General features: G+C 40.8%; 1 protein-coding gene across 3 annotated transcripts; it reads left to right on the top strand.

Annotated features, from left to right (window-relative positions):
• Nucleotides 1-64: 64 nt before the first annotated feature.
• Nucleotides 65-16625, top strand: pip4p2 (phosphatidylinositol-4,5-bisphosphate 4-phosphatase 2). Of its 3 annotated transcripts, none has more exons than XM_084919059.1 (8): nt 65-304; nt 5337-5461; nt 7451-7557; nt 8882-9005; nt 9570-9644; nt 10221-10273; nt 13832-13922; nt 15184-16625. In XM_084919059.1, exons 1-8 carry the CDS (start codon nt 199-201, stop codon nt 15325-15327), a joined length of 825 nt encoding a protein of 274 aa, XP_084775185.1. In that variant the 5' UTR covers nt 65-198; the 3' UTR covers nt 15328-16625. The 3 variants fall into 3 exon arrangements, with proteins under 3 accessions (XP_084775185.1, XP_084775184.1, XP_084775186.1); XM_084919058.1 differs by having other exon boundaries at nt 69-304; nt 5313-5461; XM_084919060.1 differs by lacking the exon at nt 9570-9644 and having other exon boundaries at nt 73-304; nt 5313-5461.
• Nucleotides 16626-17784: the final 1159 nt, after the last annotated feature.

Here is a 17784-nt window from a genome sequence, read left to right on the forward strand (position 1 = left end):
CCATGCCCGGGGCCATATCTGAGAAGGGCGGGGACCACCGCGGAGCTCCTCCCCCCTCCAGGCTTCCGTCAGCGGGGCTGCTGCTGCTGCTGGACCGGAGCGAGTCGGCACCAACAACCAGCCGCTGGCTGCTCCTCCGTGCTGAGGGAAAACTCGGTGCAGCCAGGAGCCACCCCGTCATTTCTCACGGTCAACGACATGGCCTCCGACGGCATGGACGAGCGATCTCCGCTGCTGTCGGGCCCCAACTCCGAGAATGTGACCCCAACAGCTCCCCCGTACCTGCAGGATTCAAGTCCCCGAGGTAAACACGCCACACGCAGCACCCCGCCGCCTGCATGCTGAATCATTTTCAGGGCGTATCGAGTTTGTGTGAGTGCGTAAATAAAGCTGCAGCAAGGCGAGGCAAGGGCATCGCTGGGAAATCAGTCGGCAGCTGACTGAAAGGTGGAGCTTGCACTGTGAGAACTGGAGCAGTGGGTTATAGAGGAGAGGGGCCTGCGATAATACCAGCAGTACCATCAAACAGTGTTTTCAGTGCAGAGATTTCTACATCACGATTCACTGGGGCCTGCCGTGATTTTAGCCAGCAAAAAAAAAAAAAAAAGGTATGAGCTGAAGCTCTGCAAAGCCTCAATAGAGTTTGGGTTGAATGTTGACGTGGGAGCACTGAGGCATTGCAGATGGAGGCAGGCGAAGCATCCTTTTGTCCAGCTGCAGATCAACAAAAGCACCCACAGGTGTGCCCTTTATGGGAGAAATAATGCAGCACGAGTTAAATGTCGTGTTCTCCTGTTTTTAATGATGGTGAGTTTTGCTCGTTTGCATGGTGAATGCACTGTAAGCGACGAGCTTGAGCTTTCTTGCATGATTTGCAGCTTTCATACAGCAGAAAACATAAACATGTAGGTTACAGCCCACAGTGCTTGTTCTCAGGACTGGCAGCAGCTGTCTACACTGACCTTTGCTCTGAATATAATCTCCTCAAATTCTCAATTTATTCTTTTCCACAAGAAGAAAGACGAAGCAAAGTGCCTGTGGGAGCTGCAGAAATGCATGATCTCACATAGAGCCCTCCTTGTGTTTTGCTGGCATTAAATATTGATTCAGGCTGTACTTTGACTTCAGTTCACATTCTCTTGTCTGAGGATTAGATTTTGAGTGCTACTTTCAGTAGTATTTGACTTTTTTTCCTGTTCCTGCTTCTACGTTTTTGTCAGCAGCCTGACAGAAACAACGTTTCTTTGCTTTGCAGCAGCTCGGGATGGTCGGCAGCAAATGAATGGACTCATTGACCGTGTAAATCAGTTTAAGGAGCATTTTAGGCCAATATCAAACAAACAGAGGAGAGAGAGAGAGAGAGAGAAGTGCTTGTTGTTCTCGAGAAGTCTAATCCCACAGAATTCATATTTCACCATGGGATTAAACTCTTAATGCTGGACTGTAATAATCTAAGAAGCGAGAGCCTGACTGGATGCTAACACAGTGACACAGTTTCTCCCCCCTCCCTCTCTACAGACTGGATTATTGGCTAATTCCAGTTTGGGTTTGTAAAATGAATTAATTTGATCCTAAGATGCCAAAACTGTGACATTTCCCAGAAACACAATGACTGTGACGCTGCTTTGACTAATGAGCAGCTGCATTAAGGCACTAAAGTGAGCTGTGGCTTGAATTTAAATTTTAGGATATCCATGTAATACTTGTTGTGTTCACTGAAATTATTCTGTAGTAGCAGGTAGAAATTCAGTGGTTCCTGCTTGTTTTTTTTTTTATTTTGCCCTAAAATAATCAAAGAAAAACAAGCGAGTCTGCCTCGTTTAAAATTGAGCTTTACCAGCTTCACATTATCAGGACTAATTAGTCTAAGGTGAAGTCATGAAACGTCAATATTTTCACGGGTTTCTTTATATGAAGAGATCCAGTTACCCTGCTATTACAATACCGAAATAGAAAGGTCTGATTCTTCTTGTTAGCAACTCATGGTCACTTTAACAGGTACACCTGTTCAACCGTTCATTATTGCAAATATCTAATCAGCCAGTTGCATGGCACTAACTCGGTGCATTGATGCATGAAGACGACTAACTGAGAATCAAACTGGAGAAGAAAGGTGGTTTAAGTGACTTTGAATGTGGCGTTGTTGTTGGAGTCAGACGAGCTGGTTTGAGTATTTCAGAAACTGCTCATCTACTGAGATTTTCCCCACACAATCGTCTATACAGTTTACAGAGATTTGTCAGAAAGTGAGAACAAATCGTGATCTGATAAAACGTCAATAGCAACTGAAAAAAGCAAACGACCAAGATATGGAGAAGAGGATCTCTGAGTGCAGAACATTTTGAACCTTGAAGCAGATGAGCTACAGCAGCAGAAGATCACCCCAGGTGAGACTCCTGTCAGCTATTAAGAGGAAACTGAGACTACAGTTCACACAAGCTCACCAAACCTGGACAATAGAAGACTGGAAGACTTGTGTGATGAGACTTGATGTTAGATGGTAAGGTTACTGACCACATCCATCGCTTTATGACCTCAGTGTACCCAGCCCCAGATTGTTGCTTCCAGCAGCCATAAACAGGTTTTTTTGAACATGACAGTGAGTTCACTGTGCAGGCGACAGATTTGCAGCAACTGTGTGATGCCATCATGTCAATATGGGCATTACACCATGGAGAAAGCACCTTGTTGAAGCCATGAAGAGTTAAGGAAGCTCTGAAGGCAATAAAAAAAGGGGGTCCCATAAAATCCTGGAAAGGTGTACCTAATAAAGTGTCTGGCAAGTGTATATAAATTCAGTTACATTAGTATGAAAAATCAGTTAATTTACTTTCTCATTAAAAAAAACACTGTTATCTTGTTTTGTTTTGGTAGTAGTAGAAACTCTCAGTGTTTTATTTATCATGAAAACACAAAGTTAAAAATATTAACTTGCTGACTCCACCATTAAAGAGCTGCCTCCAAAGAGAGAGCAGCTACCGTGTGGAAGTGGGTGGGTTACAAGAACATGTGACTTAATGTGACCAATGACGAGTCTTTATCACAGGTCAGTGGAAGAGAAAAAGTAATTCAGTCTAGTTAAAATAAACAGAAATGATATTTGCAGTCATCAGTTATCAGTCACGGATTTGCAAACAGAGCCGACCGAACCCAATGTCCTGTCTGACTGATCAACACTAATCAGACGAGTGGAGGAGCTTTATTGATATCTGGCTGAACTGTTCATAGGTGGAAGCCGCCCAAGTTATAATTCGCCAAGATGACTGAGGCAAAGAACTGCCCAGCCTGGAAAGACTCCTCCATGAATAAAGAGATCAGCTGTCGAGACATGCTGTCCTTTAGTAAATGAACAGAACGAGACACGGTACAATAACATTGATCTTAACATGATAAAAGCTGACTTATCATCTGAATCAGAGCAGCACTTTATTAGAAGAAAACCCAAACCAGTGTGCTTATACACAACGTAACCAAGATGTTTAGATTAATAATTTATTGTAATAGTGTAAAACATAGATGTAATTAAGGCACATTGTTTGCAATTTTTATACTGTGTCTTACACACATGCACTAAATGTCTACTAACTTAGCTGCTTTAGGAGATAACTAGATTTTCTTTCAAATTAACTCTCAAATTTGTGGCTAGATCTTAAAGACTTCAGATTAAATCTAAAATGTTGGCTGTAGTGAGGGATGGGCAGACGCATTGTTGTGCCGGTAAAAGGAAAACTGTAGTATTATTTTAAGATTAAAGAGATTATTTTTTCTTGCTACACAGAAAGGTCTCCAGAGCTGCTGGTGTCTGAATACCAGATGTTCAGCTTGGCATTCTATCCCACAAACCACAAGTGAAGTCATCGAGTCGATACCCTTAAAGCAGGATTGTATGTTGTGGTGTTGGTGGTGGTTGCAGCAGAGTCTTCTCGTCTTTCCTCTGGCTCCTCGTGAAAACCTATAGCTGCTGTCTTCAGTGTCAGACGTGCATTAAGACACACAAAGCAGCAAGAGGAGGAGAAACAGCCCTGAGACTAAGTAGGGGTGGATACTAACACGGCAGAAATTTAGATTTAATCCTAAAGTGTTGTGGAATAATAAAAAATATTCTCCATCTGGTCGCACTGTGTTACATTTTAGACTAACAAAGCGTAGTAGAGGAGGATTCATTTAGCTTTGTTGTGTAATAAGAGCCACTCTGCTGCCTGAAACTCAGTGGGAGTGTCCAGTCTTGGCATGCTCGCGTCGTAGTCGTAGCCAGGTTCGCCCAAATGTAGACGGGTGTCCCATCTGTCCCTGTGGTGTCAACTGGTTCAGAGTCTCTAAATGTCGGAGCCAAACACGTTTACCCACCGACCCATGCCATTATCTCATTCAGGGCGAGATAAGATTCTAATAATTAGCCGATTGTTAGATTGGATGGCTTCTTTGTGTCACTGAGTCGTCAGTCGGGTAAATGAAGACAAACAAAGAGACTGTATATTCTGATATAGCTGGTTAATATTTTTTGGAAAGAAGCTTGTCATGAATCCAGAAAGCGTGTTTGCGTCCTCACTTTTTCTCCGGTGCCTAAACATATTTAGCTTCCTGTCATGGAGGGGGAAGAGCAGCAGCTCTACATACCACATCTGGATTTAGGAAATGTATTTTGGCATTTTAGTTTAAAAAAATGTGAGACTGACATCTGAATGAGTATTTAAATGTTGATCGATATTAATATGATTTCAGCTTGCCAGAGCTTAAGAATATAGATGGCGTAATTACTGTATGCTCACATGTTATTTAAACCTCTGCTCCTGTTAATTAAAATTAAACTGATAGAGGTATTATGGTTAATTGTGTAACTACAGATTTTATTGGCTTTAGCTACGTTACAGACAAGCAGAATTTTAAATATGCCACAAAGCCATTGTAGTAAAGGCAGTGGCTGGTGCAAGCCTGTAGATTAAATGTTAAAACTCTGAAATACAGACTAAATACACGAGGTTAATGTGGGATTAAACAGTACAGAGGTCATTATGGTGGCCACTGTAGTCAGTTCACAGTAGGCCTTGCAGACATAAAGAGAAAATCTTGTCTGTAAATGGCAGCCAGTTTAATTTGGCGACTTATTCAACTAATTCAACAGTGGAAAATAATCTTTAACAAAAACCTTCAAGTTTAGGTGGAATTATTCAGGTATTATAAATTATTGTCTGTTTCCAAAGTACAAACTGGACACACAAAGCCAAATTTTTGTTCATGAAGCTGCTTCTCTCCAGATGCATGCCATTAACAGCTGGCTGTGTGTTGTGTGCTTTGCCTTCCTCTTCTCAAAGCCGAACTACCTCCTCCTTACACAGCCATCGCCAGCCCCGATGCCGGCGGTGTGCCTGTCATCAACTGCCGTGTTTGCCAGTCGCTCATCAACCTGGACGGAAAGCTGCATCAGCACGTGGTCAAGTGCACTGTCTGCAATGAAGCTACAGTAAGTGGAGGCTACATCATCACAGGTGTCGACAAACTAAAACTGTAACAGTTCAACATTTGACTTTCCTCTGTATCTGTTACAGCCTAAATTCCCTGTTGAATTTTATTGTCAGGCACATTTTTGCATGAAAGAATGTTTGATTGACTTTCAGTGCTCACATTTGGACTGCTTTTTCCCCACCTTTGCTTCCTTGCCTGCCTTTATCGCTTAAACTGATGTTGACATTCGACCAAATTAATCAGGGCCTAAGGCTGCCAGTGTGACAAGGAGTGCAGGGAGAATGAATGACTGTCATCACCAGCGCTCGGGTGGGAAATGCCATTAGCACAGCTGATATTTTTGGTCGTTATGCATCCACACGGACATCTTATATTATGCTACTCTGCACCAAAACGATGCACGGTTTAGCATCTGGCCTCGAGCTGTTGTATCTTACTGTAAATATAAAGTTAGAGAGTCACATGACCAGAACTTGATTTTAACCAGGAGTTTCTCCAAGTTTTGTTTGATTTACACAGGCAGCGCAAAAAAGTACACTTGAAATATTTGTTTTTAAGTGTGTTTGTAATGGTTTCATTCAGAGGATGGTGGTTTATGTTGGTAATTGACTGTTACAGTTGTTGACACCAGCTGCAATGTCGTTTTTAAGAGGGTTTAGTCTGCTATGATGGCTGGATACAGAAAATCTGAAATAGAAGATAAATTCTTCCCCGAACTAATTCTGCTCATTCTGTGTTGAAGTATAACGTGAACTGTGGATGAGCTAAATTTAAAGCAGTGCATTCTTTACTGGTTGTGCTTGTGGTGCTGCTACTGTGAGAGCCCTGGATTTAAAGTGCACCTACAATGCTGTGACTTTATTTTTTTTATATTTACAATTCTTCGATTAAGTATTTACCCCTTTCCTGAGTTCCTTTTGTTTTCACATGTTTGTCACACTGAAATATTTGAGATCATTGTCTAATATTAAAATTTGTTCAAAGATAACCCGAGTAAATACAAAATGCGATTTTGAAGTCATGATTATGATTTCATTTATTAAGGGAAAAAAAGCTATCCAGACCCACTCGACCCTGTGTGAAAAAGTACTTGTTCCTCTTATTAAACCATGTTTTAACTGTGATTAACAACATGTTTTGGAAAGTTGAGTTTCATTTCACTGGTCACACTCAGGCCTGATTACTGGCTGAACTGTTGAATCGAGACATAACTTAAACAGAACCTGTCTGACAAAGTGAGGCTAAAAGATCTCAAAAAACAAAAAAGAAATAAAATCATTGACATCTGTCAGTCTGGAAATGGTTATAAAGCCATTTGTAAGGCTTTGGGACTCTAGTGAATTACAGTGAGAGCCATTATCCACAAATGGAGTCGCCGGCCTACCAAAATTTGTCCAAGAGCCCACGGACGACTCATTCATGAGGTCTTAGAAGAACCCAGAACAACATTAAAGAGCTGCAGGCCTCACTTGCCTCAGCTAAGGTCATAGTTCATGATTCGACAATAAGAAAGATACTGGACAAAAATGGCATCGATGAGAGAGCTCATGCTCAAAAACTCTGTGGCAAAGATAAAAAAATCTGCAAAGAAGATTGGGACGAAATTCCTCCACAGCAGTGGGAAAGACTCATTGTTATCACAGACACTTGAATGCAGTTCTTGCTGCCAAGGGTGGCACAACCAGTTAACAGGTTTATGGGACAGTTACTTTGTCACTTAGAGCCAGGTAGGTTTTGATAACTTTTCCCTTAATAAATGAATTCATCATTTAAAAACATTTTTTATACTCTCAACTTTCAGATCATAGTGGTGTCAGTGGGCCCAATAACCCTAATGTGGTCACAGCTTTGTAGCTCCATGCAAATGTGCTCAACAGGTGCAGCCAATCAGAAGAAACTTGCTTAAAGGAGTTGTACTTTACTACTGAAACCAAAACTTTTCTAAGCATAGCAGTTTTAACTCATAGTTTTTTTATGTTTCCTTTAGCCCATTAAGAATCCCCCTACAGGGAAGAAGTATGTGCGGTGTCCCTGCAACTGCCTGCTCATCTGTAAAGACACATCCAGAAGGATAGGATGTCCTCGACCAAACTGGTACGGAACAAGAAGAAACATTCAGACAGTTTTACCCCACTGATGCAATAAAGCCACACAGTGCTTCAAAACTGAATCTGGGGCTGTGGTAACATGTTGGCTCTGTAACAAGTCAAACAGTCGCTCAAGGTAAGGTAAAGACCAAGGAGCTTGGAAAGAAAAGCGTGTGGACTTCTCTAAGTTTCTTGAAGATGTAAGAAGCTTTTCGGATGAGAGGTGAAATATCTCTTTAAAAAAACCATTAGAACATTACATTAAAACATCTTTATGCCTTTAAGAAATTCCTGCAGTTTAATTAGTTGGTGTGTGTCTTCTAGCTTCATACATGGATAAAGCTGCATATCATCTGCTAAGCACTGAAAATATATGCTGTGCTTTCGAATGACAGTGTCCAAGGGAAGGACGTACAGTGGGGCAAAAAAGTATTTAGTCAGCCACCGATTGTGCAAGTTCCCCCACTTAAAATGATGACAGAGGTCAGTAATTTGCACCAGAGGTACACTCCAACTGTGAGAGACAGAATGTGAAAAAAAAATCCATGAATCCACATGGTAGGATTTGTAAAGAATTTATTCGTAAATCAGGGTGGAAAATAAGTATTTGGTCACCTCAAACAAGTATGAAACGAGGCTGGGTCTTCCAACATGACAATGATCCAAAACACACCGCCCGGGCAACAAAGGAGTGGCTCCGTAAGAAGCATTTGAAAGTCCTGGAGTGGCCTAGCCAGTCTCCAGACCTCAACCCCATAGAAAATCTGTGGCGGGAGTTGAAAGTCCGTGTTGCTCGGCGACAGCCCCAAAACATCACTGCTCTCGAGAAGATCTGCATGGAGGAATGGGCCAAAATACCAGCTACTGTGTGTGCAAACCTGGTAAAGACCTATAGTAAACGTTTGACCTCTGTTATTGCCAACAAAGGTTATGTTACAAAGTATTGAGTTGTATTTTTGTTATTGACCAAATACTTATTTTCCACCCTGATTTACGAATAAATTCTTTACAAATCCTACCATGTGGATTCATGGATTTTTTTTTTTTTTTCACATTCTGTCTCTCACAGTTGAAGTGTACCTCTGGTGCAAATTACTGACCTCTGTCATCATTTTAGGTGGGGGAACTTGCACAATCGGTGGCTGACTAAATACTTTTTTGCCCCACTGTATAATGTAAAAAGAATTGATCCCAGCATGAAACTCTGTGGAACTCCATAATTAACCTTAGTATGTAAACAAGACTCGCTGATTACATGAACCAGTTGGAGTTTTATTTTTATCTATATCAGTTATTATTAATCATAAATGTCTTCTTGGTTCCTCCGACAGCAGACGCATTATCAACCTGAGCCCAGTGATGGTGATCCCCGAGGAGCAACCCGCCCAGCCAGCGCTGCCCATCCAACCCGAGGGAATGAGAGTGGTCTGTGGCCACTGTGGCAACACCTTCCTAGTATGTAAACCTGCAAATACAGCCATCCTCAGTCAGGCACAGGCTTGTTAATGCAGAATCTCATTGCTGTGCTGTTGTTGGTACGTGCATATATACGTAATTTTGAGAGCCTCGCCATATGTTCATGTTTACAGAAAACTACTGCAGTAAATAGATAAATTGCTGAAGGATTGTCTGCTAGCTAGTTGTACTTTATGTGGGGTCAGCTATTCATTAAAAGCACAGAATTAGACACCTGCGCGTGGCTGGCATGCATTTTCTGCATGTTTTCTTTCCTTGCCTGTCTCATCAAACATCCCGAGTACCTCTTGACTGAGCATGGCCGCACCTTTCCACACAAGTTTCCCTCTCTAACGTGCTCTCAACCTGCTTTTTGCAGAGTTTTCTAATCTCGGATAAAAATGGCTTCCTGCCACTCTTTGTTGATGTTACTATCGGTGCATTTGACATGTTTGGGTTGAGTGTAACATGTCACACATGCATTTATTATTTTACATAAGCAAGGTTATGTACACAACCTGAGCCATCTTAACATCTGCACATTGCTGCTTGCGGCATCTGCAGGGCAGTGAGGACGCCAGGACATCACAGCCTATGTCTGGTCTCCCCAGTGATGGCTCTCCACCAGCACAACAACAGGTTGAGAAAGCTGGTCTTACTGGTGGACTTATTAACAACAGCCTAACCCGCTCCAGCTCAATTTGTGGCCTTATTTACTCTGACTTTGTGAACATCTGGCTTTGAGCAGAGCTTTGATCAATTAAAAAAATAAAATGTATAATTTTTTTTTAATGCATTAGGCTCTAGAAGTCTGCGCTAAATTGTTTCTTTTTTATTGCCGCTTGCTTACCTTTAGGTATTTAATTTATTTTTATTTCTAACCTGAAGCCAGATGTTGTCACATGTTTAACTTCACTGTGACCCTTGAATTAATATGATTTGGAGTGATTTAACACTAGATGAAATATCAACTAACGAATTATGACTCTGTGTGCTAACTTAGCAAGAGTGCAGGATAGATTTAGACGGTTCATTAAAACTGTTTCAGATCATTTCCAGTAAGCCTTTTGCTGATTTGTTGTTTCTAAAAAGAGTAAGATTGTAGTGTTTCATTTCATTTCTGTGAGCCTGTGCATGCGTGTGTGTCTCCGTGCGTGTATACGTTTTCTTTGTGCCTTAAAATGAAAATGCTGATTTCTTTTTATTCCCTCACAGTGGATGGAGCTTCGATTTAACACGCTAGCCAAGTGTCCCCACTGCAAAAAAATGTGAGTCCATCAAACTTTCACACAGAGTTCCCCTTCACACAGTCGCTTTAAGTGGATATCTGCATGTTTATATTCTGAATCAGTAGGCACAAAGCAAGTTTTGATGAATGGGAGTTCTCTGGTTTCTGCATGGTTTAGTAGCATAAAGCTGAACTTTGGAGTAGGCTGTTCATGCAGAGAGCAAAAGAACAGTGGCATTTGCCAAAATGCAATTTTTAATCTTTAATGAGATCTGTGCTCACAGCCCAGCACTGTGCAGCTTGACAGGACCTCTCCAGAAAACACCAGAACTAACAGGTTCACCACTGGAGCCCCGTTTTCTTCACAGAGGAGAGCAGATTCACGCTGAGCACACATGACAGATACCACGGCATCTCCAGACTCTTTCACATGTGTATATTTATCTTCATAATGAATGATTGAATTAGTCTTTGTTGCGGGGTGGGGAGGAACACCAAGACATTCCCATACATCTCACCAGCATGTACTGGGCTGATCCTGATGGGATATACCTGGAACACCTCACCTTGGAGGCACCCAGGAGGCATCCTGGTTAGACGGGAGTAAAAAAAAAAAAATTTAAACAAAAAAGCTAAAAAAAACCCCAAACAAACAAGCATATAAAATAAAAGTAAAATTCAGGAAGGAAAAAACATTAAGTTCACTTTCCTTCAAATATACAGCTGTACCAGTGTCTTCACAGCTGGCATCGGTAACAGTTCTAAATCTTGTGTTTGATAAACCCAAAGTTTGATAGTTTGTTGTGGTTTTCTTTCTATTATCGCAACTGTTGTTGGCATTTGGTGCCATACAAATAAAATTAAATTGAATGAACTCATTCATGCTGTACGTGAACATCAGCTGTGCTTCAGAGCTCTTCTGCTGAGAAAGTAAACTTCCCATGTGTTTCTCCTCATTTCTGCTGTGTGCTGCACAATGCAGTTCTGCTTTAAAAACTACAGTAAAAAAAAAGTGTTAACTACATTTTATTTTCAGATGTCAGTTTCCAATTTAATCTGGGGAAATTGTCAGGTTAGCCCGTTAACTATGAAAATGTCTGGTTTGTTTTTTCCAACTTCATGATTTTGCAGTTACAGAAAGGAAGCCACTAATTTTACTTCATGTCTCATAGAAAGAAGTACTGCAGTCTGCTTTTTGTTAAAATGCATTTCATTATATTACAATTGCATTGTCTAATGCAGCTCCTGGGATGCAGTTTTAGTGCTTATGATAAAGCCAGAGGAGGTTTACAGCTCTGCAGTTAGAGTCAGCAGAGCAATGGTGACTTTTACCCACCGTGCCCCGTTGTGTTTGTTGACATCCTTCTGTAACTGAGTTCCTGTGGCTCTTAAACACTTCCACTCTGCAATAGCATCACTTACAGCTAATTGTGAAATGTCTGGAAAGGAAGAAATTTCACAAACTGACTTGTTGCAACTGTGACATCCTATTACAGCACCGCGCTTCGAATTTAGAGCGACTCATTCTATCACAAATGTTTGTAAAGGCAGACTTTTGTCCACATAATGAACACAGAAACATTGAAAACAACGTGCAAGCTGAAAGTAACAACTTTCAGGAGCCTACACCGTTACATTTGATTGTAAAATAAAGATAAAAAGAACCCATTAATTAGCTGCCCCAAACAGGAGATTATAGAAAATAACTTTAAATTGCAGGATGCCCTTCCTGATGCAACCCCAGACGCATTCATGTCTCGTCCCAGCATTGAACCAGACATCCTGTGCTTCTTAAGCAAATGTGTAAACCACAACACTATAGAGCCAACTAGTGAACACATGCAAATCGGTATGATTCATTATATCCACTGAGCTTTGTAAAATCTAAATTTGGTCAGCAGAGTGAAGCTGAGGCTGTGTGAAACACTGTACAGTGTTGTTACACTAAAATCCCCACACAGCTTACTTTAAAGTTATTTATCTTTATTTATTGGAGAAGTAATTCACCATGAAGGCATACTGCGCATGAGAAAAAGCAGAATGGAAAAAAACATAGACATTTCACTTCTGTATAAGCATTAACACTTCGCCATGTAGAGCTTTGGTCTAGTATGACTCAACTATGAAACCAGGAGAAAAAAAGAGGGTGCGGGGCGATCGTGGCTCAAGAGTTGGGAGTTCGCCTTGTAATCGGAAGGTTGCCGGTTCGAGCCCTGGCTTGGACAGTCTCGGTCGTTGTGTCCTTGGGCAAGACACTTCACCCGTTGCCTACTGGTGGTGGTCAGAGGGCCCGGTGGCGCCAGTGTCCGGCAGCCTCGCCTCTGTCAGTGCGCCCCAGGGTGGCTGTGGCTACAATGTAGCTTGCCATCACCTGTGTGTGAATGGGTGGATGACTGGATGTTTAAAGCGCTTTGGGGTCCTTAGGGATTAGTAAAGCGCTATACAAATACAGGCCATTTACCATTACCTATTGAATTTATGTTTAAATTCACTGAGATGCAAAGGTTTAGAGGGCTGGATTTGCAGTTCTTGGAAGGAGGAGGGGAGGTAAGCAAGGCTAATCTAGACGTGTGACACGTATTAAAGTTTGGCCTCACATGTAATGTTAGTGGTATGAGGGTCACAGGGCTGAGGAGAGGAGGAGGGGTCACCTCAGAGAGGTTTTTGTCCTAATGAGATGATGCAGACAGTGATGGTGAGATAAGCAGCAACTATAACATGACACTACTTCTATCCTTGTTTTCTGTGTAGTTGGCTCGTACAATGCTTTGTTCTATGTACTTCTTTAAGTCGGTGAACTTCATTTATTATCTCTGTGCAATACTTTTACCACTCATAGCTTTTCCAAAAATTCCTATCATCGTCTCTCTCATCCTAAAACCCCCTTTCCTTCTTTACTACAGACATAAAGGCTGAGCTAAATATTTTCCCTTAATTCTCATTGAGGAACTGAAACTTCTGTTCTAGTAACACCTTTCCGAAGAGAAGTCCTCTTAATTTAAGCAGATAAAACAGTAGTAATTTCCCTCTTCTGTCTACATTACTAAAATGAAGAGATGGTTCTAGTTCACTGAATAAACAGCGAGTAAAAGAAACAGGGGATGTGAATGCAGTAGAAAAAAAGTAGAAGGCAGTAAATCAGGTGACCAGGCACCCCTAAGCCATCTGAATGCCAGTGATCCCTGAAGAATGCTTCAGTCCTGTCACATGAGAGGCATGTGAGAGCTGAGTGGGGGAAGGAAAGTGAAATTATAGTAAAGTTATGCCAGTCTGCTGCTTCAAGGCAGTTGAACTGTGTTTGTTTAGAGGCTGGATGGAGTGGAGGTTGTTTGGAGCTGGACATGTGACCGTCCTGGAGCGCTTTCAAGTGTAACTTAAAAAAGGAAGTGAGATTTTTGGCGAACAGATTTATCATCAGAGCGTGGTGAAGTAAGATCACTGGGACAATGTGTGGGGACTTCCACTGGATTACAAAATAAAAAAATAAATAAGACAGTGTAACATCTAAATGTAGTTTGTATGTTTCAGTCTGTATCAGTGTGGAAACCCTCTAAATGTTTCTCCCCAATTTCTTTCTTTTCTCAATCTCTCTCTGCAGATCCTCCGTCGGCAGTGCGCTCCCTAGGAGGCGCTGTTGTGCTTATATAACTATAGGAATGATCTGCATTTTCATTGGAGTGGGTTTAACAGTAAGTACGCTTTGATCAGTTTGTGCAGATACTATCCAAGTAAGTAAGTCACTCTTTTGACAATGAAAATGGAAAAAAGCCACCAAGTTAGCTCAGTACAAGCAAGATGTAACTGTAACTGAGCTAAAGTGAAATAAGGTAAAACAACAAAACGTCACAAAAAGAGAATCTGATCTGCATCATATTTCATGACATAGCAGTAGAGACTTTAAACTCTAAACCACAATTCACTCCCTCCATGTGGAGGTGCTAGAGGACAAGTCTTCAGCAGCATCACCCAGTGGGGTTCACAAATATCTGCAGAAAATGTCAGTAATCCTTCCAGTTGTCAATGAAAAACTTCAGTGTAGAGCATTTGTATTTATCTGTACTTTATGAATAGGAGTAAAGATCTGGAAATTTCCAGATCTTTCTGAGAAAATGAAAACTGTATATATGTTTTAGAGATGACGAGAAAGATAAAAGTGACAAATCTACAAAACATCCAATGCATTTCCAACCACGCCTTGTTCAGTGTTTCACAGAAACATATTTAATATAATGAGCTTATACTTTTGCATTTCAGCTGAGGCATGGTCTCACAGGCTGGCCAAAAAAAAAGTGATTGCCCGGTTGGCTGGAGTAGTTTTTTGTCTTTGGCTGGGTGATATTAGTTGCAGAAGGTGCAGCACCAAAACTATCCTTTTCACTGCTTTGGTTGCTAACAGATTGCAGCAGTTTCCTATAGTTTGTTTGGAAGACGCCAACTTATCTGTCGCTAACCAACTACTGAGTGGTAGTGAAATTCGCAAAGGTGCTGTACAAATCATAAATGGACACCATTCCCCTTGAAAGTAAAAGTTGTGCCTTATCAGAAGGCACCATGTTTCAAAACATGCAGCTTTTACTGTGAGGGTAACTGTGTCTGTTTTCAGGTTTCCCAGTTTCACTCTTGCTTAGAAAGCAATTAGCAAGGATTTGCAAATAACTTGATAAACTACGAGCAGCCACGGCTGCTCTTGTGTTTGCTTTGGTCACTTTGGTGACCAAAGCAAACACAAGGAGGTTTTCTGTGCAGGGAATACACTTTTCCCCTAGCGCCTGCTTGCTGCCAGGCAGTCGCCCACTGATCTCTAGCCTTTTATGACTGGAGCCTAATCTGACAAAATGCATATAAGGGATCTTTTTAAATACAAATCGATGATCTGTATTTCTATAGGTGTAACTATGATTTCCTCCATGCTGTCTTCTTCCTCCCTCCCCCCATTATGTGTAATTATAGGTTGGCACTCGGGACTTCGCCAGACGTTACAACGCCACCTACGTGTCCTGGGCATTTGCCTATCTGCTTGGCCTCATCTGTCTGATACGTGCCTGCTACTGGGGGGCTATCAAAGTGAGCTACCCAGAGAATAGCTTCGCCTAGAGTGATCAGAACATGTGCACGGCTGGAAGAACAAAACTTCACTTTTAGTTTTTTCATCTTGCTCAGATTTCAGTCATGTTCGGCAAAGTGGAACATCTGTAGAGTGAATGGACAGGAGTTTGTTCGAGAAAGAGTATGCTGGTGATTTTTCTTCATGTTCCGTTTGTGTCTGGAATATTTTTGACTTACTGAACAAACCTACTGCCTGTCAGTCAGTCCTGTACCGGTCCACTGAGACTCAAATCCAGTCCAAGTCTCCTAAAATCGTTCAAAGTACAGAATTAAGAAATTGAAATGATTTTTCTTGATAAATGCCTGAATTAATTGGTTCACATGCTGATTTTAGAAATGATAGTGCAAGAGACTGGCTGGGTTTAGGATTTTTTTTTATCAGTTTTCTTTCCTTCAGCAGCCTGAATGACGTGACTGCACCCACTTGATTTTTCTCGTTACCGACCAGACCAAATTGAAACAACCTAAGAACAGTTTTCCCATTGCACTACAATTATATGCAATTGTGTTGTTTTGCTGCTAGTTAATGTCCAGCTTCAGAAAGCTGCATATTCATACTGCATTGTAACCATTTCTCATGCCTGTGTACACTGACATAGTATTGCTAATATGATTTTAACTCCTGAAAATGTTGATTTTTGAGGAGAAATTATCCTTAAATACCCATGTGTGCCAACTTTGCTTCCAAGTGTTTAGTCAGGAAGAGTGTCAGATCAAGAGGAGCTTGTGTTTTTTTTTTTTTTAAATAATTTCTTTGTGCCATGCAGCTTTTAACTCACTACAGCAATAACCGGTTTGAGTTGTTATGAAGCTTCCTGGTCCTCTGTCCCCAAGCTTTTCACCGTTACCTTCTCAAAATGATCCACAAAAACAAAACAAAACATGGTGACTCACGTTTGCATGCCAACTTTTTTTCTCTTCCAGTTTTAGAGGTAGTTGAAGCCTATGATGTTCCTGTCTTTGCTCCTTCTGCCTGTGAGTTAGAATGTAAACCCTCCTCCCTTCGCTTATATCGCTGCTCTTTGACCTCCAGTGAACTCTGTCTAGCTAGCATTGCTATACGCTAACTCAGCATCCTATCTCTTGACCTTGACCGGTGGGCACAGTTCAAACTCCTAACCTTGTTTTGAATGTGATTATGACGATGAAGCAGAAAATACTAAGAAATACTTTGTACATAGTTCAAATTCAGTACTTGGGTAAGTGAGTATGTATGTAGCGTGAGCTAGAAGGTAAAGTTGGCTTTTTAAAAATGATAATTTATCAATAAAATAAAAAAAAAACTGCTGATTTGTTTGTTTGTTGAGTGAGATCAGAGTTTAAGGATAAAATATTGGCCGCTCGTTGTGTGATGAAGCAAATAGAACCAAATCAACAGCAAAAAGCAGTCTGCAAACGTTTCTGTAGGATTACCACACAGCTATGCTGGTCCCTTTTTTCTAATGCTAAACTAGTTTTGTTTTTCTGGCAAGTCTGCAGCTGTTTTATTTATTGTTCAGTCTTTCAACAGTACTACCAAGAGATCTTACTAAAAATAGTCTTTGGCTCACCAGAAGTAATTCATGTTTCACTGGACTGAATTCTGATGCTTTTTTGCTAATCTAACAAATGCCCAGTTCAATAATGCAAGAAAGACAAGGAAAGCTGAAAAGAAAACATACAATGATTTTGCACCCTAATTTATGAGGTAGTCCGGCTTTGTGATTTTATTGTCATCAAAAGAAGATTTGAGAAAACGAGAAGAAATAAGTGGTAGTTAATTGTTTTAAGTCTAGCTGTATTTTCCAGGTGAGTCTTCAGCCAGTTAACTGTTCAGTTTTTTTTTTTTTTTTTTTTTTGCAGTAGCCGACCTACTATAGTGATGTGTAATACCAATTTTTTTCCTTTCTGATCTGATACCAAGTAAACGCAAACAAGCAAACTTTATTACAACAAACAATAAGGTTAAACACTACACAAGCTGTACAAGTACATTGTAAGAACACAGATCTGTTAATTAATGGCAAGTAACAGAGTAATAAAATATAATTTCACTTGATAATGGTGACAAACTGCTTGGACAATTTGGACCAAACAGCCAACGATCTTATTTGTGAGATAATTGCATTAAACTGCTCTTAAAGACTTCAACAGTACAATTAACTGAAGGATTCACATTAGCAGAGGTGAGGCCTGACAGTCATTAGCTACAGCTACCTGTATCAGAACACCTGGCAATCAATACATGATCCTCATTTCATCTTTGTCACTGGTAAGATATGCTTCTTTTTAAATTGAAAACTCAATGATGAATCTATCCATTTATTTATTTTTAAAACCAGGTTATCCAGATTTACAACCTTTTTTTTCCTTTTTAATCAGAATAGTACAGTGGCCCTGAGAGGCCAAACAGACCGCAACTTCAGAAAACACCAGCAATAAGAAAAACACTGAAAAAGCACACAA

This window comes from Perissodus microlepis, chromosome 22 (genome assembly GCF_051167445.1).
Source record: "Perissodus microlepis isolate ML-2025 ecotype Zambia chromosome 22, ASM5116744v1, whole genome shotgun sequence".
Lineage (NCBI taxonomy): Eukaryota > Metazoa > Chordata > Actinopteri > Cichliformes > Cichlidae > Perissodus > Perissodus microlepis.